Here is a 22,900-nt window from a genome sequence, read left to right as displayed (position 1 = left end):
CATTCTGTCTCTACACTTACAAAAGAGCCGCAGAGAGACAAATCTAGATCACCTCTTAAAACTCCTTCAGATGCTGACTGAATAGTTTACTATTATTTAACTGTCTGTTCCTGTGCTTTGTTGTACTTTTGCCATATCTTGTATTCAATTCTGATTTTTCTTCATCAATATTACTATTAGATAACTTATATTCAGTATTATTTTTCTGCTATGAGATGTTTATCTACCTAATATTACATTGCCTGTTATATGCTTAGACATAGTTCTTAGTAAATTGCATGTTTTTTCTTCATCCTCAATCCCTCTTCGGGGTATTGGAATTACTTTATCTATTTCTGCATGTTTTATCATTCCTATGTTGCTCAATGGATTAAGGTAGGTATTGGTATTCCCTTTCTTTATACGTCCAAATTCTATGATTATGCATATTCCCCCCCACCTTATTTTATTCTATAATGCAACATGTTACCCTTCATTATAGTATACCATTTTAATATGTATTTCTCTAGCTTTAGCTTGGATATTAAGTGCGAATATGCTATGTGCCCTTTGAGTTCTTTTAATTATGAGTGCTCATTTTATCTGTCATTCATATTTTGTTAAAAGCTGCTGTGGGAGAGGTGTGGCGCCGCGGCCAGGGCGACTGACGCTGGAATCTGGGGACCACGGTTCGATCCCCGGCTCCGGCGGCAGGTTAGCCCAGCACCATGTGACTCTGGGCAATAGCTCGCTTAATCTTCCCGACGGCCCCCAGCGCCTAGAGACCCTTACGGGTGATTGTGCGCTTTACAAATGTGGACTTTACTTTACTTTACTTTATTTGAATTCCTCATAATTTCGCCATCATTTATTGCATTCTTCCCATACTGTATTCTTACTGTTTTACCATGTTAAGGTTTTGTTTGTTGATATTTCATTAATAAGCTGTAACAAGATACTGCAGGGCATAATCTAAGATAGTCATTAAAGTATTTGGCTGATCAATTACTACCTAAGGCATTCGTAAATAGTTTTCATCACTCCTCTATCATATTCTACTGTATCTATAGCTCTTTGTTAATTCATTCCCCAGGGCTCCTTACCTTACACTATCATCTACTCCGCTGATCCATACTTTTTCTTTTCCTGGATGGGGTCCTGTCCCGCGGCGGTGCTCTAGTGCGCCCAGGCCCGCGGTTCACAGTCAAGGTTTCCTAACTTTTCTTCATATCTTATTCTCACATCCACTTCTTCTAATCTTCCTTTCCCCTACTTTTTTCGATTTATATTTATTCTTTCAAATACATAACATCTGCCTCATTTCTACTTGACTACTCACATACCTCTATCCTGTTTGATTCCCTCCTTTCTCTGCACTTTTATCTTATAAGTTTCTGATATTATCACCTCTTTTCCTACTTAATAACCAGAGTAACTCCCTCTCCTATTCGGCCCTACCCCCCTATTCTTCTTCTTTATTATTTCTTTGAATATTTTCCACTAGGACTCATGCTCATCCTTTATCTGTTGTTACATGGAATGTACATGGTCTCACCCATTACATTAAAAGAAAGAAAGTTCTTTCATATTTGCAGTCCAAACATGTGGACATAGCTTTATTGCAGGAAACGCACCTGGATGAAAGTGAATCTAACAAACTCAGTAGAGACTGGGTTGGGAAGGTCATTCATAGCAGCATACGTAGGAATGACCCCACCAACCCTAACCCTGTCCGTAAATGTGGAGTGGCTATTCTTATCCGGAGATCGCTTCCCATTACAATTTCCAAGACATGGTCAGATCCTGATGGTCGCTATGTCTTCGCTAAATTACGAATTGGGAATTCTTCAATTTGTCTTGGATCCATTTATGCTCAGATTGGTACTAAAAAACAATTTTTCCTCCAATTGAATTGTCTTCTTACTGAGATCAATGCTTCCCAATATCTCATCGGAGGGGACTGGAATTTGGTTCAAGATACTATCCTCGACAAAACGGGTCAGTTTGACAGGGTTAATGCAGCAGATAGGGCCATCTTACAAGACATACTTTCTGATAATGGTTTGGTTGACCATTGGCGTCTCAGTCATCCACATAAGGAATATACATTCTTTTATTCCTTGCATGGCACATTTTCCCGTTTGGATTATTTTCTGTTATCTCATAAAGCGGTTCAATTGGTCACCGATTCTAACATTTTGGAAGCTGCTTTATCTGATCACTCTCCTGTTCAATATCTCTTGATTTAGGTACCTAAACCAGGATGTAAACCATGGCGAATGAGTTTACAGAAATATAGGACACCTGGGGTAAGCTTCTTTAGCAATCTCATTTCCAAGATTATCTCACTATTAATGAGGACTCTGTCTCTTCTAAGAGAACAATTTGGGCAGCAGCAAAAGCCACTGTTAGAGGGCAAATAATGCGGGATGCTGCTCTTATCAACAAGAATAATATTGCAAAACAAACAGAACTAGAACGAGACATTCAAACATTACTCTCAAATATATATATCGACCCCTACTTTACAGAATCGCAAATTGTTGGAACAAGCACGCATGTCTCTTAATGGTCTCTTTACATCTAAGGCTGAGTATGCATTGCAGAAGATGAAAGGGAGACTTTACGAACAAGGAGAAAAGGCTGGCCGATTATTGGCTGCACAATTGCGTCAGAGAAGCTGCTATGGCTATTCCAGCTATTAAGTAGACCCAGGGTGAAATACTCACCAAACCTCAGGAAATAGTTAATGAATTTGCCTCCTTTTATAGATCTCTATATACCCCAAGTAATCAGTTTGATTTGGATAAAATGTCAACTTTTCTAGAGAAGGTGAATCTTCTGCAGCTTTTGGATGATGGCAGAGCCTTACTTGAAGGTAATATCACGAGAGGCAAGATTTCTTGGTAGTTTGGTTTGCCCTGTTCCCATCATGCCCTGGGACAGGAACAGACTAATTTGCATATAGCCAGGTTCTGAGCTGGGATGGTGCATTGAGCTAAAAAACGTTGATGGATTAAAACCATGATCTCTTGACTTGGTAAGAGTATTCTGCATCATTCAGAAACTCTGTCCATCACCACCCACCTTTTCCAAAATCGGTTTTATCCACACTATGGGGGTCATTATGATTGCGGAATTCCCGCATCCTCCGGGCCGGCGGAAGCCACCGCCGGCCCTGAGGATGCGGGAAAACCGCAGCGGGGCCTCCACAGACCCACCGCCAAATTAGGATGGCTGGTGGGTCTGATAATCTGTCCGCAGCTTTTCCGCCGTGGTCGGAAGGCGACCGCGGCGGAAAAGCACTAACATGTCTGGTGGTGTCTATCAGACACCGCCAGGCATATTAGGATGTCTGCAATTCTATGCTTTTCCACGGCGGCTTTTCCGCCGTGAAAAAGCATACGGACCTTCACTTCGGGGGCCCGTGGCGGGCCCCCTGGGTGAAGGGGTGGTGGGGGGTGCACATGGGGGGTACCTATGGTACCCCCCTGCATTTGCGTGTACAATGCAGCAGGCACCGCGCGGTGCCTGCAGCTTTGTGCACGCAAATCCTGTGCATGCATTTTTTACATTGGGGCGGGTGCAGCTTGAAGCTGCACCCACCGCAATGTTAGAGATAGAGGATGTGACCGCCACCCTGGCGGTCACATCCTAATCAGATCGGAGGGAACGCCGCAGCCCATGCGGACGTTCCCTCCTCCTCAGGGGTCGCGGACGGACTCAAGTCCGTCCGTGATCCTAATCGACCCCTATGTGTGGGAGGGTATGCTCAGACGTGAGTCCCTTGCTCATTGCACCATCAGGATTCAAGCAAGCCGGGCCGAAGAAGGCTGTGATGCCAGAAACCGGTCCCCGGAAGCTTGTTTCCTTCCCAGTATAAGAATTGGCTTGGTAGTTTGGTTTGCCCTGTTCCCATCATGCCCTGGGACAGGAACAGACTAATTTGCATATAGCCAGGTTCTGAGCTGGGATGGTGCATTGAGCTAAAAAACGTGGAATATGATAGATACTTTGCATGCTGCGTTTCTAGAGGCTGACAAAGAATTCTCCTTGGGCCCCCTTTCTAATAAAGCAATTATAGCTGTTCTACCCAAGCCAGGCAAAGACCCTCTTTTATGCAGAAATGATCGCCCTATATCCCTCTTAAATTTGGATAATAAGATTCTAGCTAGTATTCTTGCGTCCCGTCTTCGCAAACGTGTTACCCTCCTTGATACATAATTCCTAAGTGGGTTTTGTCGCAGGCCGTTCTTCCCGAAATCATCTTTGTACATTGGCTCACAAGTTATGGACTGCTAAACATCTTACAGAAGATGCCTTGGCTCTCTCACTTGATGCTGAGAAAGCATTTGATCGCATTGAATGGGAATATCTCTTTACAATAATGCATAGATTTGGTTTGGGTGACCAATTTATTAATAAAGTACGTTTATTATACGATAGCCCATTAGCTCAAGTCAACTGTGGAGGCTTCTTATCTACCCCATTTCCAATTCGCAGAGGTACACGCCAGGGTTGCCCATTGTCCCCTCTTCTTTTTCTCTTAGCGATGGAACCTCTTTCTGCTGCAATTCGCCAATCTGATATTACAGGTATCCCCCTTCCAATTGGCCATTCTAAAATGTATTTATATGCAGATGACTTTCTTCTTACTATTACTAACCTCCCACGATCTCTCCCAGCCTTTCTTCAAATTAATAATGATTTTTCCTCCTTTTCTGGTTATAAAATAAATTGGGACAAAAGTGAAGCGTTACCTATTTCAGTTGGCACTACGAAATCAGCAATTTCTGTATTCCTTTTTCACTGGCAATCTTCACACCTCAAGTATCTCCGGATTCTGATTAATAGAGGTTTGGAAAATATGGTTGCGGATAATTTAGCTCCTTCATTTTCTCAAATGCAGAGGGATTTTGATAAGTGGAAAGCTCTAGGATTATCTTTATGGGGTAGAGTTCAAGCTATTAAGATGGTTACTTTACCAAGATTCATTTATGTTTTAGGTATGCTCCCCCTCCAAATTCCATTAGTTACTCTTAGATCAATCTACTCCAAGATAAAGCTCTTTATTTGGGGCACAGCTAAACCGTGCCTTGCTGCTGCTAAATTAAAGGCCCATCAGTTATAAGGAGGCATGGGTCTTCCATCTATTAAACATTATTCACTTGCCCTACACATTTCTCAACTCTCATATTTTCTACCAAAATCTAAAGACATTCCACAATGGGTATCAATTGAACGCCATCTTCTATCTCAGGATTCAGGACTATCCCTTTTATACGGTACTGGTACTAGTTCTTTGGATCCTAAAAATCCTATCTTATCAGCCATGCATAGATCTTGGCAGAGAGGTCATCGCATATTAAGTTTGAATCCGCGAATTCACATTAAAGCTCCCTTGTGGAATAATTCAGCTATTCGTATCAATGGTCGTACTTTATCCTGGCCTTTATGGAGAGAAGCCGGCATTTCTTCTCTGGATCAACTCTTACATGATGGAGATTGTAAAACTTTTCCTCAACTTTGTGAGGAATTTAATCTTCCACTCCTACATTCCTCTAAATAAGTTCAACTTCAACAATGTCTTAAAAAACAATTAGGCTCTCCACCTTGGTTGCTTCAGGTTTCTCCAATATTATCTTATCTGCAACTATGGGGGAAGTTTAAGGGGGTGACCTCTGGTCTTTAAAAAACATTTTTGCTCCCTCTTTTTTCACAACCTCTCTCACATACTCTTCGGACTAAATGGCAATCTCGCTTATCTATTATGTACTCCAATGCTCAATGGGATCAAATTCTGGAGGGGTTGCACAAAGGCGTTCGAGAAGTGCGTCTCAAATTCTGTATCTTTAAAATTCTTCATGATTGGCACTGGTCACCGGTTAAATTACATCAAGCTGGGTTATTATCGCATACTTCTTGCTGAAGATGTTCTAATCCTGGTTGTGACATAACACATATAATTTGCGAATGTCCACACACCAGACCCTTCTGGATCTTTGTTGGCAAAACTTTAAACTCTACAATGGCATTAATTTTACCACTTACATCTGCCACCATTATTTTATATGACTTCCGTGGTTTTCCAAAACTTTCTAAGCCACAGACTCGTCTTCTTCACACTACTTTGGCTACAGCCAAAATTTGCATTTTACGCCATTGGAAGTCTTCATCTGCTCCTTCTCAGGAAGAATGGTTGGTGGCAATGATGCAGACAGCCTTACATGAACGCACAATTTACAATCTTCAGGACCAAGCTGACATCTTTCTTCAAACTTGGTCCCCCTTTTTGGAAACCACATTGGATGACGATTCTAACCCAACTCCCTCTTCTAATGTGCATCCTCTACCTACTTAATTTTATTATCTCATATGCTTTTCCTGTACTATTTCATTCTCTTTATCCTTTCTCTTTCCTTCCCTCTCCCTCCTCCCACCCGTTACTCTGGCACCCCCTATTTTGTGTTTTTTCTCTTCTATTTTTCTTTTTTTTTTGTTCTTTCTTTTAATCTGGATTATATTTATTTAGTCATTCCGTTACTTGCATATAAGATACATTCATACCTTTTGTATTGTTATTTTATAACAGATTGTGGAGTATGTACTGTTAACTTTTTCCTTATCTCAATTACTAGGAGTAAATTTCATAGTCTATCAATTCATTATTCTTTTCAAATATTTAGCAAATAAGGTTTTCTTATTTACCTTATTCACGTTGATATTTACTATGTATTTTATTGCATAATTCAATAAAAAATGTCAACACAAAAAAAATATTGAGCACTACTTCAACCCCAAACATGACTGTTTCTTAACGGTGTACTATACCGCTTTCAGCATGTACAACCTCTGTTGCCTCTAGGGCTTACACTATTTCCAATCTATGCACCCACAGGTGTACACACAGTAACTATGCTGTATATGACAATCAGTCCTTTACTAGTAACTTTTAAATGATGAAAAGGTTGCAGCACATTGAATATTAGTATCGTAGATAATGTCATTTGAGATGACATTAGTGATTTTATCAATGATGCAGTTAACAGATCCTGAGCGATATTTGAGTTAATAAGCCGTGCATGATGGGGACGACAGTAGTAGTTACTTCACAAAATTATAACTGGCATATTTCCATGGTTTCTCGTTTTTTTAAACAATAGTTCTTATCTAATTTCAACACCTAAATACAATGTCACTTTAATCCTTGGGTTTTTAGTGAATTTTAGATGCATTTTAAAATAGGCTATACTTTTCGTACCATGCATAATTTAAAATCACATTAACCTATGTTTTTTTCTGTGAATTTCAGTTTTGGTATTATCCTATTCAAAGTTGAGCATATGCCCAACACACTAAGGCAACCTTCTCCCAAACTCCGGCTCCACATGGCATTTGGCCATGTGTAGAGGGTATATTGGCTATTCGGCTTTGCCTCTAGCCAGACCGTGAGTCCAACCCCCTGTGGGCACCCAACCCCCATCCCCCACACTTCACTAAGCTTTCAGCAATGTGCAGCAGGGGGTTAGGGCACAGGGCCTAGATTCTGTTCAGGCCCTGGTCCTATTCCCCCATGGTCACCCAATTATTGCCTATGCACGAGTTATTAGTTGGCAAGGATGTAGGTCATTCTCAATTAAGAAGTCTGAAACCTTCCATCTAAGTACTTTGTTGTAGCACTGGACTCTCTCAGGGTAGTGAGGTAGAGCAGTCCAAGTCCTAATCAGGAGACGTGGTGTGGGCCAGTACCCAAGTCTGCAGGTGTGCAACCAACAACACCCAATAGATCCTTGTCCAGTCAGTGATTTTATTAATTAAAAGGAAAGGTACTTTATTACACACACACTTCCCCCCACCCCCTCAGTACTCTGCATTAATTTACAAGTATTTACAATTAGGCAGGTAGAAATGCCTATAGTAACACCCTGCTAAACGTTCACAACCCAATTGGGCCCAGAACTCGATAACCACAATATGACCCAACAAACACTAGAAACAATACAGTGAGGTGTAGTTATCAAAAGGTTGGTTTTCTGGTTTGGACAGGGTATTAAAAATAATGAAAGCATGAATATTTTTTAATAAGCCAATGCCACACCATTAAACCTACTAAGGAAGGTACCCTCTTCAATCCACATTCATTAGGGCATGTAATTACTCACTGTTAACCTTGTGATTGTTATTAAAGCATTTTATTAAAGCTTTTTAATAAAACTTGTACACAAGGCTTTTCTTCCCTGTTTTTATCATGCGGCATACATAGCCATAGTACCTACCAACAGTGGTTATCGCACTCCCAAGCCGTTATGTAAAAGCACCAGCTTTAACAGTGCTTGACAGCTGGACATTGTCTCCTGGTGTTATTATTTCGACCCTACCCTAAGAGTCTTCGGTTGACTATTAAACATTTTCAGTGGTACTCCAAAGCCGGTTGTTACACTGCTGACAGCCCCCAAAACGTTTCTCTTGTTATTGGGGTCCCAACAATCTATGGGTCCACCACCAGAAAATATATGCACATTTTTAGAGCATCCAAGAGGTCTTTGGTGTTCCTATCCTAGCTCATCTTGAGCTCCAGAAGATTATGAAGTGATCCCGAGGCCCCTCGGCTATCCTTCTCATTCTGTTTTGATTTATTTAGTCCTCATGTTGCAACTTTAATATGGGTCTTGGTACCCATGCTCCTCTGTGGATCACCTTAGCCCCTGGCTCTCCTATCCTGCGCTGGAAGTCCAAACCTGCATGGCTCTGATAGTTGCCTACCCAGCTGACATTGTACAATGCCAGCGGGTGACCAGATACAGCATTTTACTGCCTGCTTCAGTGCTGTCTGGGTGCATTCTCCAACCTCCCCAGCATGTGGGGTGGTAAAGATGCACTACTTTGTCCCAAGTTAGATTAGGGCTCCTGGGGGCCCAATACAATAGTGGGGAGGAGGGTCAAAGCACCCCCCCACCCCCCTCCGGCCGTTCTTCAGTTGCTTCAGCCGCTTCAGCCCCTGGGACGATTGAGAGCTCCTTGGGACCCTTTTTGATCATCAAGTATCTACACCAAATAATAAGCACATTTTTTGAGTAAAGTTCCATCTTTTTCCCCAAATTGTGTTTATTCCATCCAGCCGTTAATTCTGTCTCAAAGAGCAATCTTTCCTATGGGAATTATCATGGAAGTCACAAGTTTGACAGACTGGTGTGAATCTTCCACGAAGGAGCCAAAGTGGTCAAGCTTTTCTTTGGAAAGTTTTGATCAGAATAATCAAACAGTAGCTAAAGTTATTAAAGAAACAAAAAAAATCTTTCATTTGGAAAGTATTGCTAACTATAACTACACATTGGCAGCCACCACTTCTTAATACATATAATGTAATTGTTAAACTAAATTATTGAATGTTAGTTTCTAATAGGTGTTATTTTATTTCCTTTCCTGCCTCGATTATTTTCTATGGGATTGTGTTGCAGTACTAGTGCAATTCAGTAGTTGGACAGATCTGGTTGTTGGTTTACTCCAGGGTTGCCTGGAGTACATTTAGCCCCGTTTTGTTACCTTCATGGCTGTAGTATTGTTAGTGTAGTTTGTGAACAGCAGTTTCCCAAGTCTTTTGTAGATGTGTGTTTGTATTTGCATATCCCTCCTAAACCCATGTAGCAGTAGATATTCCCCACTTTCCTACCTCTTCCAGGTCACCTCCTACATTTACTACTGAAACATAGTTCTACATTTGTGGGCACCTCCCATAGAAAAGGCAGGGGATTCCAGCTTAGGTGTGTGAATTGAATATTCTAGTATGTAGTAGTACTATTGTAATAATATTTGCATAATATAAAACGCAGTTTGTGTACTGGCTCTTGGAGTTTGTCCCTCTGGTGATCACTTAATGGTAGCTTATACTTATAAACACGTGGGCAATGATATTAAGGAAGGGGAGTGAAAAGAACCATGGTTTGAAAATACCATATGTCGAAAAAGAGGCGGATTAAGTTAAGTACAGAATTGTAGGCAGTAAAAGACAGGAGAACCAAAAGAAACCCTGGTGGAAATGCTCACACCAACCCCGCTACCTTTCTCTACTCGCTTTCTCTATCCATACATCCATTCTTTCTCTGCTTCTCTCTTCTCAGCTCACTTTCACTCCACCTTCCTCTTCCCTCCCTCTTTCTTTATGAAGCCACCCCATGCCTGCTGCAGTTAACCTTGGGAACTGGGAAAAGTGACAGAGGCACCAGGAGGCTCTTCGGTCTTTACAGACAGGCCTCCAAGGGCTCCGGCCCACCCAAAAACGTTCAGTGGAATAGAAGACCTGTACGGCATGATTGAAGAGAAGAGAAGATGCAGCCATTTCTGGCTTGTTTTCTAAATGATCGCCAATTTAACTATTTTCTGAAGAAATGCCAATGCAGGTCAGGCATCACAATGACCAATAAAGAAGGTGCATTTTGTTAGCAGTTATTCACACTTAAGTTCACAACATAACCCGTTCGAATGTTCAATGCAGAAGACAGCACTGAGGTGCAACATAGGCCACGTGTCCTCAGAAGTGTGAAAAGACAACAAGGCATAACAAGTGTACATGATAGATATCCAGGATGCAAACAGTTTACCTCAGTTTAGATAAAACATCCAAGAACTGGAGACCTGCAAAAAAAAAAAAAATCAAATCAAATATGACAAAATAAATGTTTCCGAAAGCCCAACATTATTTGGACATAAAGAATCATGGTGCATCGTAGTCGCTAGAAGTCAGGGTGCTACAGCAGCACCAAATAATTGTGCTGGGGTTCAGAATGTGAACGATAACAAATGGTATATTTATCTTGCACAGTTGCTGTGTATTCAAAGACCATGACCACATGTCAGGCTCTGTCTTTTGGCAAATTGCAGTTTATTCTTTTTAAAACTCTGAACGTTGTTTACATTGTCTGACTGCAAATAAGAGGATTTTGTAAGGTGCACTATGGGACAATATTGCTGGGCTATAGGGAGTGTGAAAGTAAAGTGTGACAAGATGTTGATTTTTTTTAACACAGAACTACATTTAAATGCCTGTGCATGAACCCTACAAATATTGCAAAAATCTTTTTCCGTTTTTGTCTCCACATTTTGCTGAATCTTTTTGTTGGCCTTAGGGCCCTGAGCAAGTTACCAGTAGTAATAAGTGCTGAAGTGCACGTGCTTCTTCCTTAAACATGTGTGTGTGTAATTTGTGTATACCTACTTGACCTATTTATTTTACTTGTATGTCCATTGTAAAGCGGTATACCATATACCAAGGGACTTTAAATTAAATGCTACTTGTTGGCTGCAGCACTGGCAAGAAGTAGTCTTTCAAACTTGTCTTAGGCCCACCACTGCAGTGCCTGGGTGTGCGGTTTACTGCCACTTCGAGTTGGGATTTAAAACCTCCTGCCATGCCTTAAACTCCCCCTTTATTACATATAAGTCACCCTTAAGTTAGGTAGCCCTAAAGGCAAGGTGTTATGTGAGTAACCAAAAGGACATGTATGTTTATGTTTTGCCTGACCTGGTAGTGACGAACAGCCTATTTAGTTTTTCACTACTGTGAGGTCTACTTCTTTCATAGGTAAGCACTGGGAATTCCCTAATATGCTTTTAACCTGTAATTTCCGATCAGACAGGAATAGCTATTCATGTGTTTGGAATGGTAATCATAAATCCTCCTTATTGGTGAAGTTGGATTTAACATTACTATATTAGAAATGCCAATTTTAGAAAGCTGACTTTTCTCTGCACCTTCTGCTCTATGCGCCGGATTGCCTATCCCCAATAGATTTCTGGAGTGGGTGACAGCCACAATACTAAGGAGGGATAGGTGTGATGGAGTACCCATCTACATTCATCTGCATTCCGATTGCCTTGCACGGGCAGGATGGAAGGGAGAGGCGAAAACTTCTCTTGAATAGGTAGTGTCCTGTCCCAACACAAAAGGCTGATTTAGCCCCCATAGATAGCCTTGTAGATATAACTGGGCTGAAAGGGCAACCTGTGCAGTATATTGAGCTGCTTTGAATTCGCCCCCCACATCAAAGGCAATTTTGTGTAAGTACTGGGTCCCTGACCCCATCAAATAAGTTACTTCTGGAACTTGAACTAAACCTCTGTCAGAAGGATTGCTGCACTGCTGAAAGGACTCCTCTTTGGACTGCAGAGTTGGAAATCCTGCTTTTTTTCTTGTATTGCACTGCTGCCTGTTCCTCTCTGACTTTACTAAAGAAATGCTGGACTCTGCCTTCCCTCCAGGTGATCTCCAAGGGGTTGTTGACTTGCCTGCTGGTGCTTGAGACTCAGGGATATCAATGTCTCTACCCATGCTCCTGTGCCTGGCTCACTGGAAGTAGCCCAAATACTTGCAACCCAAATGTTGATGCATCTCCTGTCTGTTTGTAACCGAACCAGCGCATCAACCCTGTTGCAAGAGTAATTGGTGCATTGCATCAGAACCAGAGCTTTGCCCTTTGAGACGGATGCATTGGATATCGTATCGCCTCCACTGCAGCTTGGTGAGATCAACGCATCCTCTTAACATGGCAGAATTCGGGCATCGCTCAATGCCTCTCGACTCCAGCACCCGTCTTCGGAACTGTCGCATTGCCTTCACTGCGTGGAGAAGATTGACACATATCATCGCTTGCGACAAGGAGCCAGCCTAAGCTTCCATGTGGTTGGCTTGAACGTTGACTTTGCCCCAGTCCAGCACGACCTAAAGTAACCTATTAGCACTACTTGCTTCTAAGTGCTTTACTGAATGTATTCTTCTAAAAATGTAATATCTCAATATCTATAGATTGGAATTTTATTGTTTTGTCATAATATAATCTATTGTTCTAAACCTATGTGGAGTCTTTGTGGGGAATTAATTATGTTAATGTGTTACAAAAATACTTTACACATTGCCTCTTTCGATAAGTCTAACTGTATTTGCCAAGCTACCAGAGGGTGAGCACAAGTTATCTTTTAGTGTGCATCTAGCTTACCCTGACTAGAATTGTGGCTTCTGCTTGGACACGGTATATACCTTGACCAAGCAGATAACCAATTCCTAACACTTAGCAAATATTGAAAGGCACTGCAGCACAATGCAGTTCCAAGTAATTAGCTCCCCAGGAGGTTTTTTTTAAAAAGTAAAGCTTCCTTCTAATTCTAATAGAAAGAGGCACAATAAGCAACACAATGAAGAGGGGGGAATAGAGGGCAAGATTCCCCCGTACTACCGAGCTCCCATAAGCTTCCTTATGTAGGTGTCCTATCAACACCCACTTCGCTTGAAACCACTGTCACAAATTCCCAATTCACCAGCTTAAATGCATTCCCGGCATCTACAAATTCTATCAGCCAATCTTTCCCTTATAGCCTTAAGCATTAAATGAGTTTTGGAAACAGATATTCTCCAAAGGACGAAGCCCATATTGTCCCGGTCAGAAATTAACCTCATCGATGCTGGTGACGGAACCACTCTGTCACCAGCCACGTACGCGATGTGCTGGTGACGGAGTGGTTCCGTCACAGCCCGGCCGCCGCGCCTGGGCGGCGTGTTCTATTGAGCGGGCGGGGCCATGACAGAACCACTCCACCACAAGCACAGCGCGCCCGAGGCTCGTGACGGAGTGGTTCCGTCATGAGCATGGCGGCACCGCGCGGACCCCCCTCCCCCCTAGCGCTGTGGCGAAATTACCGCCGCAGCTAAGGGGTTAAGTTATTAATTTGGGAGGCTGTAACCCAAATCACCTTAATAAAAAAGAATCTGGTTAGGCTTAAAGAAAGTTCTTGTATAAACTCTGCTGAACCCCTGGTAGCTATGGCACAAGCAGTAGGAAATCCCCAGGGAAGTCCAAGGCTGAGACCAGCAAAGTTCCCTCAAAATGAGATACTTAGTCATCAAGCTTCTGCAGAAGCCTTCGGGTTTGGTGGTCAAAAGCTTGTAGGTGGATGCAGATGGATTTTGAGCCTGCTAAACTCACTTCATTGGGCAAACAGGCTTGCCCTATTGCCTTGGTCCAATGTTTTTAGACCTGAAAATCCACCAGTGAGGCAAGGTAGGGAGTTGTAGGCATGCAAGGTTGCAAGGGGATGGATACCATTCCTACGAGGTCCTGCTGAACCCACATTTAGCAAAATGTTGTGAGAAAGACAACCCTGCTTTTCTTACTCACCTGGGTAGGGGGCTCACTTTTCTCCAACTGTTGGGCACCTTGTTTCTGGTCAGTCCTTCAGCCCCTAGCTCTTCAGGGAAGTTGTCTAAGCACTAGAGCTCCCTTCAACAAGAGTTCCTCCAGTGTTCATTCTTCTATGGTCAGCTGGGATCTACTGGAGTTAGGAGTCCTCCTGCCATTTGTCACTGGAGCAGACAAACAGCAGGCAACCACGCCCTTGGTTGCCAGCAGGAGCCAGGGGTCTTTGAGTCTTCTTTGAAGAGGAGTCTTCTTTCTTCCAGCAGGACCTATTGCCTTCAGGTAGAGTTTGCCCAGATTCATCAATGTTCTGTGGAGTTGCTGGGGCCAAAGGACATCTTAGACTGTACACTAGTCTGTGATTGGTCAATTTAATTCTCTCTAATGATTTTTGGCTAAATTCGTACCCTATGCCCATGATGTTTTGAAACACTTCCATTTTGCCTTACTGTAAGAATTACCAGAAGTCCTACATTCAAAGTGACATACACCTCCTTCCTTCTGGAGGTGCTGCAGGTACACCCTTACCACACCCCTTTTAGATGAAATATCCTCGCAGCTGCCATGGTTACAACAGGCTATCCCTCATGATGTGTTTGGAGGGCTCTGTGAATGAATGGGAACTGATTCAGTCAACCCCATTTGTAATTAGAAAGTCAAAAGAAAAAGGGTTATGGTTCTCTATTTTTCTGTCATGTCTCCACTACCTTTCCCAGTTGACGAATTCCTCCTAAATGGTCAATTGTTGACAGCGCATCTGCCTTTCTGGATTCAGAGGACAGGCTGATGTCCTCAGGCATTTAGATTCATCTTCTCCATCTGTAAATGTGTATTGCCCTCTTAAGATACAATGAGTGGTAGAAGTGGTTTTAAGCCTGTTCAGGCGGGAGACGACCTTTACTACGTGGGAGTTTCACTGTGTTAGGGACACAACGCGGGCTTTACAACGCAAGTCATTTCAACGACTTGCGCTGGAGGGCGCTGTAAGCTAAGGAATAGTAAGACTTACTATTCCAACACCTTCCCTACTGTACGTAGACTGGTGTTGGGATAGTAAATCATACTATCCCTAAGTCCAGCAACCTCCCATGCAAGTCGTTCAAACGACTTGTGTTGTAAAGCCAGCATTGTAAGATACCGCAATCAACATGATCGCGTAGTATTGTCATACATTCTTTCAGGCTCAGGCAGCTAAAAAACACATTTTTAAGTTATTTAACACCAAATCCATCACAATACAGTTTTCTGTATTTAATCAGGTTTTTTTTTTTTTTTTAACCAAGAGGAATAAAACGGAATTACTTTAGCACGTTCCCAAGTGAAAATGCAAATTAAATATTTTAGTATTTCTTCTGGAAATATAGCTGAACCTAGGCAGTAGAAATAGCTTGTAGGCCTTCAGTCGATGTAAGGGCACACTTTAAAAATACAGCGTGCAACTTTTTTTAGATATATTACATACTTTGCCTTTTGGGCTTATTAGGCACACTTTCAATCGTCATGTGTCTCTGCAGTGCCTTTTAACTGCAGACCAACCATAGCCCAGTTGTGCTCCTGGTATCCATATATGTCAGCTGTGTGTAGTGTAAATATGTAAGTACACACTGAAGTCAACACAAGACATGTAAATTCATTTCACCCGTGACATTTCTGCACAATCTACAATGTGCATACAGAAAAGTTAAATAGATCAATCTGGTAAAATAGTTTTATCATTACCGTTTTAGAGAATCAGCACAAGTACTGTGGCACTAAATACCACTGTCCTAGTGAACATAGTTCCAATATCAGTAAAAGTGGGGTCCAGAAAATGGGATACATCGGAGGGGTGACCATCCAAAAAAGGGGATTTTTTTCTATAGTGATTCCAAAAGGCTCCTGAACAAGGTGACCAGTCAATTAGGTAATATTTTCGTGTATATCGCCTACTCCATATCCGGGCTTACCATAGCAGTCACGTAATATTAGGTGTTGCTCCACTTGTATTAATATAAACAATGCCTTTAAATAAACTTCAACATCAAACGCTGAGATTTTTAACTTTTTGGATCAGGATAACAGATGCACATCTTTGAATCCACAAACCAACCAAAAACAAAACAGAGCAAGATTTGAAAAAAATAGGATACAGATCATAATTTTTTTAAGATGGGACTCGAGGCTCCTGCTAACCTATAGAACTCACCATTGCTCTGCAGACCATGTTGTGACCTTACTGAGGAAAAATGAAAACAAACCTATAAATTCATTCCTCAGCTGGGTGCGAAGGTGCAGTTCCTCAGATCCAAGAACAATAGCGTTGATGACACTGAGCAGTGTGACCATATAAGGCACGTTGTCTGTTGTGGACAGCTCATTCATTATAACACTGAAGCGATAGTGCTGGGTTTTCACCAACTGTAGACAAAGCAAAGTGTGAATGATGAAATCTGAAAATCAGGCGAAATAAAAGTACTTCTATTGGAAACCTGAGAGAAATTCTCAGACTCAAAACCTATTTGAATATCCGTTTACAAACATTTGTGGTTTTACATTACATTTACACATTTCATAGACATGCACATTAGAACCAGAAGAAACTAACAAGGGCTTACAATCTTTAGGACAACGAACATTTATTTCTTAAGCATGCCAAAATATCATTACAAACATTCTGTAGGAGACACTGGAAACTGGATGAAATTTGTAGAAGTAGACCGATCAAAGAAGAGCTTTTGTTGAGACATTTCAAAATATAGAATCAACTAAAAATAGATGCTGTCCTGAAAGGAGAATTGAATGCAGCCAATATAAAGGCGAGGAAATAGAACTGTAATGTCTCACTGCAGGCTAGAATCTCTCTTGTGATGCAGTGGAGAAAAATGGTGAAGGTGTTCAGGCTGCAGTGTGTAGAGATACTGACTTCAGATCACACTTGTGCATCTGCTCAAAGGTTTTGACTCAGAACGCACTGAAGTCAGAAACAGCAGGGGGCTTCTCTTGCTACCATGCTATGTCACATAAATGGTAACAGACAAATCCAAAGAGGAAACCCCTCGAGCCACAGCCGTTTCAAGAAGCCAACAATCAGACATAAATAATTCCGAAAGATTTATTTTACAGTGCCAAATCCTACTCACAAGGAAACTCGAAGAAAGAACCAATTGAAGTGGCCGTATGTTCTGAAATAGTATGACAGACTTTAGCCTAGACATATCCACGAGGTTCTGCTGCCCTCAGGTTCTGTATCTGTCCAGGACTTATTCATTGGTGAGATATAGATTTTCTATGCAATGATGTAATAAAAATTTGGAATTCTATTAATAAATTGATGAAGCATGAAGTTTGCAAAATAAGATCCTGCTTGAATAATCGGCTATTATTAATGTTACTAATGAAAAATTGACAAAAGGTGTGAAAATCATTAACATGGGTAGCCATTATTTTATAAGTTATCGTGAAAAAGTGTAAAACAGCACAACATGTGTAGAAAATGAAAACAACATTAAATGTGTGGAAAACATGAATAAATAAAGTTTTCATATATGTGAACTAAAACATTTGCGGGAGAAGAGGGAAACAAAACATATTTAGAAACGCTTATGACAAATGTTACGTGAAACGCAATTTTTCTTCATTTATAATGTAAAAGAGACAGATTGCTTAATAATTAGCCTAAATAGGGGCGTGGCTGAGCCAGTGGCCAAGATAGCCGCTTGACTCCATAGCTCCAGAGCCATCGTCGACCTATTGTCCGCCACCTTTTACACTGTGGCCAAAAGTTGATTTTCTACATTGGATCCAACAATGTAAGACCACTTGCGGTCCCACAAGACGCCCGCTGCACCAAGACCGAATCGATCGTACTCTGGCCCCCGGAGGCCCCAAGATGACAGGGGTCTTGGATGAGCCTGAGGGCGTGGCTGGGCAAGCACGAGGCAGACTGCTGTCGGGCTCCAGTCCTGAGCCTCTTTGCAATAAACGCCCCAGTCCAAACGAGTTGGGGGTCGTGATGAGACCTCCCGCTTTGGGCATTGCTGACCTGGGAATGCTCTCCTGGTGCAGTCGGATTATGAGGTAGGAGGTGCTGTGCATCCTGGGCTGCCCTTCCTCCCCACAAATCAACAGCGGTGCTTCTGCCTGCAGTGCTAGGCCCTATTTACCTCCCTTGGTTCTCCTTGAGGACTATCATTATCACACTGATGAATTGGTGAGTTACGGAGATATCGTGCTCATCTTCGACCTACAGAAGCATGCACCTTCTGATAGCCTAGGCCCTGTGCCTCCCCTCCTTTATTGGCTTGTTGGGGCCTGGAAACCACCATTTGCTGCATAAATTAAGAACCGCTCTGGCGGCATTTGCCCCTGCATTCAGTAATTTCATAACAGTGGAAATTTTTCGTGGCCTTCTGGGGCTGAGAGGTGTGTGCTGGGGGTGAATTGATGCACTACATCGAAACATCAGACTCATTGTGATCCGTCCTGGGTGCTATAGTATCTACCTCGAATTAACAAAATGGGGCGTACTGACCACAAAAAACTATTACTCTTGTGCCACGAATATTTCCTGTGTATTCTTGTTTTTTAATTGTATTTTTTATATAGTGATTGGTTTTGTTTTTGTCTATTTACTTATAGTTTTTCTAACTGTATTTTACTACATCTTTGTCTTATTGAAATTATTGTGGACTATTTTATGAACTTTTGATGTATTTGCCAATAAATTTTGTTTTCAACCTCACTTTAAATATGGTCCCTTGCCCATGTAACATTTACTTGATAAGCATTTTGTCTGCCTAGGTTGTTGTTTACCTATATGATTTATCCCTGACCTAGGAGTACAGTTTGTTCTTTACTCAGGGGGTCCTTGTTTTATACACTACTGACCCCAAACAACACCAGTTCGATGCTGGAAAGACCCCTAGGTGAGATAAAAACGAGGGCACCACTGAAACGGAGCCGCACCAGCTGGAAAGTCCCGCCGCAATCTGGCTAAATTGCAAACAGGCTTTCAAGTCATTGATGCCTGCTTGGACACCTTACCACTAGACTGGACGATGTCCATGGTCGCCTGGTAGCACAAGATACCCGAATTGGGAGTGCCGAGCAGCGAATATCCGATTTGGAAGATGCACAATTCACTGTTCAGGAGTGGCTGGAGAGGGCAGAGAGTCTGCTTAAACAAAGGCGGAAGATATGGAAGTGTGGTTGCGCAGAAACAATATCCACTTTGCAGGTATAGCCAAATCCACAAATACAGGCCCTATGACTAAATTTGTGGAGATTGTCCTCTTGGATGACTTCAGATGGGAGAGGCCTTGTCCGGCACATGTGCCGTGGGATGGGCAATCCGGACATTAGGGGCCCGCCCTGTGCCAGGCACGACTCTAAAATTGATCATTGCCAGGATTCTTTATTATCAAAACAGAGAAGCTGAAATCCGGATGCCACAGGAGCGCGGCTCGCTCAGTTTTCAAGGATCTATATTTGAGACAGAGAGGCATTGTACATGGTCTGTAAGTTATAAATATATTATGCAGAACTGCCCTGCTCTGAACATTCCTAGCTGCGGAACAGCCAAATACTGTGCGGGACTTACTCAGCTCTTTCTGTCTTCCATGCATAGATGGCTCCTTTGGAGTGTTGCATAACCCCCTCAGGATGTTCTTCCGCTCGCTTCTTCTCCTTCCCTCCATTCTCTCTTTCCACTGGCTTCTCTCTGTCAAATTGCGACGGGGATTCACTGGGTGCTTTCTTTTGTTTATCTGATGTGGGTGTTCTTGAATGTTAATTATTCGCTTAGCTTTGGGTACAGAGCAATGTTTCTATACATTGCGGATGGTGTGACTCTTACGTATTTTAATGATGCAGTGAAATGTTTTTGCATAAATTAGATGACTTCCCCTGGTGAGCGCAGCTCTGGACTGAGCCTTAAATGTCTATCCTGGAATGTGAGAGGGCTTTCTAACCTTAGGAAGGGACATCAAGTACTAGCTTATTTGACCAGACATGTTGTCCAACTAACCTTTCTCCAAGAGACACACTATGCACCACCCACAGTGCATGGGTTTGCATCATGGGGTAGTCACTGTTTCTTTTTCTTTTCTAGCTATAGATCGTATTCACGTGGAGTATGTATATTGGTACATCGATCTCTCCCTTATCAAGTCTGGAAGGTGGTGACAGACGACAAGACCAAGTACATTTTAGCGCTGGGTTCGCTGGGAGGGGAATCGCTTCTTTTAATTAACGTATATGCAACAAACAAAAGATACTACTGACTTTTTCCCAAAACTTTCTGCACAGATTGAACGCCTTGACGCTGGCACTATACTAATGGGTGGTGAGTTCAATCGTACATTTTACCCCATAACAGACACTACTGGTCCTGGGCGTATCATTGTTCCACATGCAACACATGGCCTTACCACACTATTGAAGTCTGCATTGTTGGCAGATCCCTGGTGCACAAAAACCCAACGATCCGGAACTATTAATTCTAGTCGGCCCCTCGCAGCTCCTGGTCTCAGATCGACCACTGGTACCTTAAACCGTGGCTTCTATTGGAGGTCAGGACAATTGATTATCTGCCCAGTACATTGTCCGATCATGCTCCAGTTCTTCTCGTGATTGAATTCCCCACAATCCCAAAACAGCGACCTTCATGGAGGTTCCCTGCCTCGGCCTTGCCGACATGGTTTTTCACACTGAGGTGGGTGGCACCATTAAGGAATACTTCCTGATGAATGAGGGAACGGTAACTTCACAATCCATACTTTGGGACGCCCTTAAGGCGTATATACGGGAGGTCTGTAGCTCTAAACATGCTGGTGTGCTACGCTCCATACGGAGAGATTTGGAGGTTGTAGAGTGGAAACTAAAAGATATGGACATAGCTGCGCAGACTACCACTTCGTCCCAGTCGCTGCATGGCTGAGCAACATTATTGACCAAATTCACTTAATTAGCCACCCGAGAAGTTAAATATCTCAGCAAATACGCGATGGCCCATGCACACGGGGAGGGCGAGAGGCATCGCAGGACACTCGCCCGTCTGCTTCGGCTCAATATCTGTCAGCGTTCATCACACATTTTGACATGGACGCTAATACAATATTGACGAAGGGGATGGACATTACTGCTGCTTTTCTTTCTTACTATACCCACTTATATACCACGCATAATCCCCCTGGGGGACAAGCCCTGGCAGATTATTTACAAGAGGGGGCTATGGTCTGGTTAGAAAGCTAGCAGTATTTTTGGGGGTCCCAGATAGATGAAGATGAAATAAAAGAGGGAATAAGAGATCTGGCCAGTAGCTGTGATCCGGGCTCTGATGGTCTATTGGGGGAGTTTTATAAAGCCTATCAACATAAACTAGCTCCACGACTGTTCGAAATGTATGACGAGGCTCTGCAGAGGGATCTTGCTCCCCCAATATTCGTGAAGCCATAGTCCCGCTTCTGCTCAAGCCAGGGAAATCACCACGCCACTGTACATCTTATAGGCCACTATCCTTACTTAACCACGACTATAACATTCTTGCTAAGACATTGGCTACCCTACTATCATTACTAGTTGAAACTATTTTGTGCCCCTTTCAAGCGGGTTTTGTACACGCTAGATCCACTGCACTTAATCTACACGCTATATTTTCAGTGATGAACTAAATAGAACCTACATTGCCAGCTGCACCTTTCTACTTGATGCAGAGAAGGCCTTTGATTCGCTAGAGTTTGCCTTTCCTGTATGCTTTGATGCAGAAACTTGGGATTCCAATCGGATTTCTAAGTTTGGTCTTTTTTTTTATACTATTGCCCAGTTGCCCGCCTGAAGTTAAACTGTGAAATATCAGCTCAATTCCCATTGACACGTGGCACCAGACAAGGATGCTCCCTCTTGCCCCTATTATTTATTGTAGCCATAGATCCCCTGGCAAGGCATATACAAGAGAGACATCTCCATCGAGGCTTACAATTCCACACGTGTCCCCTCACCGCTTCGTTTTATGCTGACGATGTCATGCTGTTCGTGGGGCAACCTGTAACGAACCTGTCCCCATTATTGCGCGAGGTGGTCCGGTTTGGAGTATACTCTAGGTTGATCATTAATTGGACCAAATCAGAAATTTTCCCCTTGACACCGGACTCTACCCAAGAAGATTTTTAATTCCCTCTGAAGTGGTGTACTGACCCCCAAAATATCTCTGCCTCTTCCTGCACTGCAGTGCACCTGAGGCGATCCGCCTTAACTATGGTCCGGCAATAGACCGACTCAAAACACAAGTCGAGCGGTGGTTCAGACTCCCCCATTCCAAGGCGGGCACTATCTCCATATTGAAAATACCAATGTTTTTTATACCTCTTTCTTAATATTCCCATTGCTCTCAACATGAAATTTGTCGATACACTCTGGACCTTACTCATTCACCTTGTTCGGGCTGGTAAACAGCCGCGTATAGGCTGGGACACTCTAATTATGCCTTATGAACGGGGGGGGGGGGGAGATTTGGAGTCCCTGATTTTTATTTATACTATCTTGTTGCTCAGATCCATTTTACATATTACAAGTATCACCAGGACTCCCATTTGGAGTCCCTGATTTTTATTTATACTATCTTGCTGCTCAGATCCATTTTACATATTACTGGTATCACCAGGACGCCCAACTCCAGTGTCTTAAGCCGGAGTGATCCCAGATATATCTTAATTCACTATCTGTTCTATTGCCACATGGCCTGCCCCGATGCCCCTCTGTAA

General features: G+C 42.6%; 1 protein-coding gene across 1 annotated transcript in view; it reads right to left on the bottom strand.

Moving 5' to 3' along the window:
* Positions 1–10,573: 10,573 nt before the first annotated feature.
* LOC144781425 (inverted formin-2-like) overlaps positions 10,574–22,900 on the bottom strand; it is a 103,590-nt gene continuing 91,263 nt past the window's right edge. Inside the window, exons 4-5 of the mRNA XM_078660276.1 lie at positions 16,400–16,559; positions 10,574–10,611 (exon numbers count right to left, since the gene is read on the bottom strand). Coding sequence (XP_078516402.1) covers positions 10,574–10,611; positions 16,400–16,559 — 198 coding nt within the window. The remainder of the gene's footprint in view (positions 10,612–16,399; positions 16,560–22,900) is intronic.

This window comes from Lissotriton helveticus, chromosome 9 (assembly GCF_964261635.1).
Source record: "Lissotriton helveticus chromosome 9, aLisHel1.1, whole genome shotgun sequence".
Classification (NCBI taxonomy): domain Eukaryota; kingdom Metazoa; phylum Chordata; class Amphibia; order Caudata; family Salamandridae; genus Lissotriton; species Lissotriton helveticus.
Note: the sequence above shows the minus strand (reverse complement) of the source record. Positions and strands in the feature narration are given on the sequence as shown.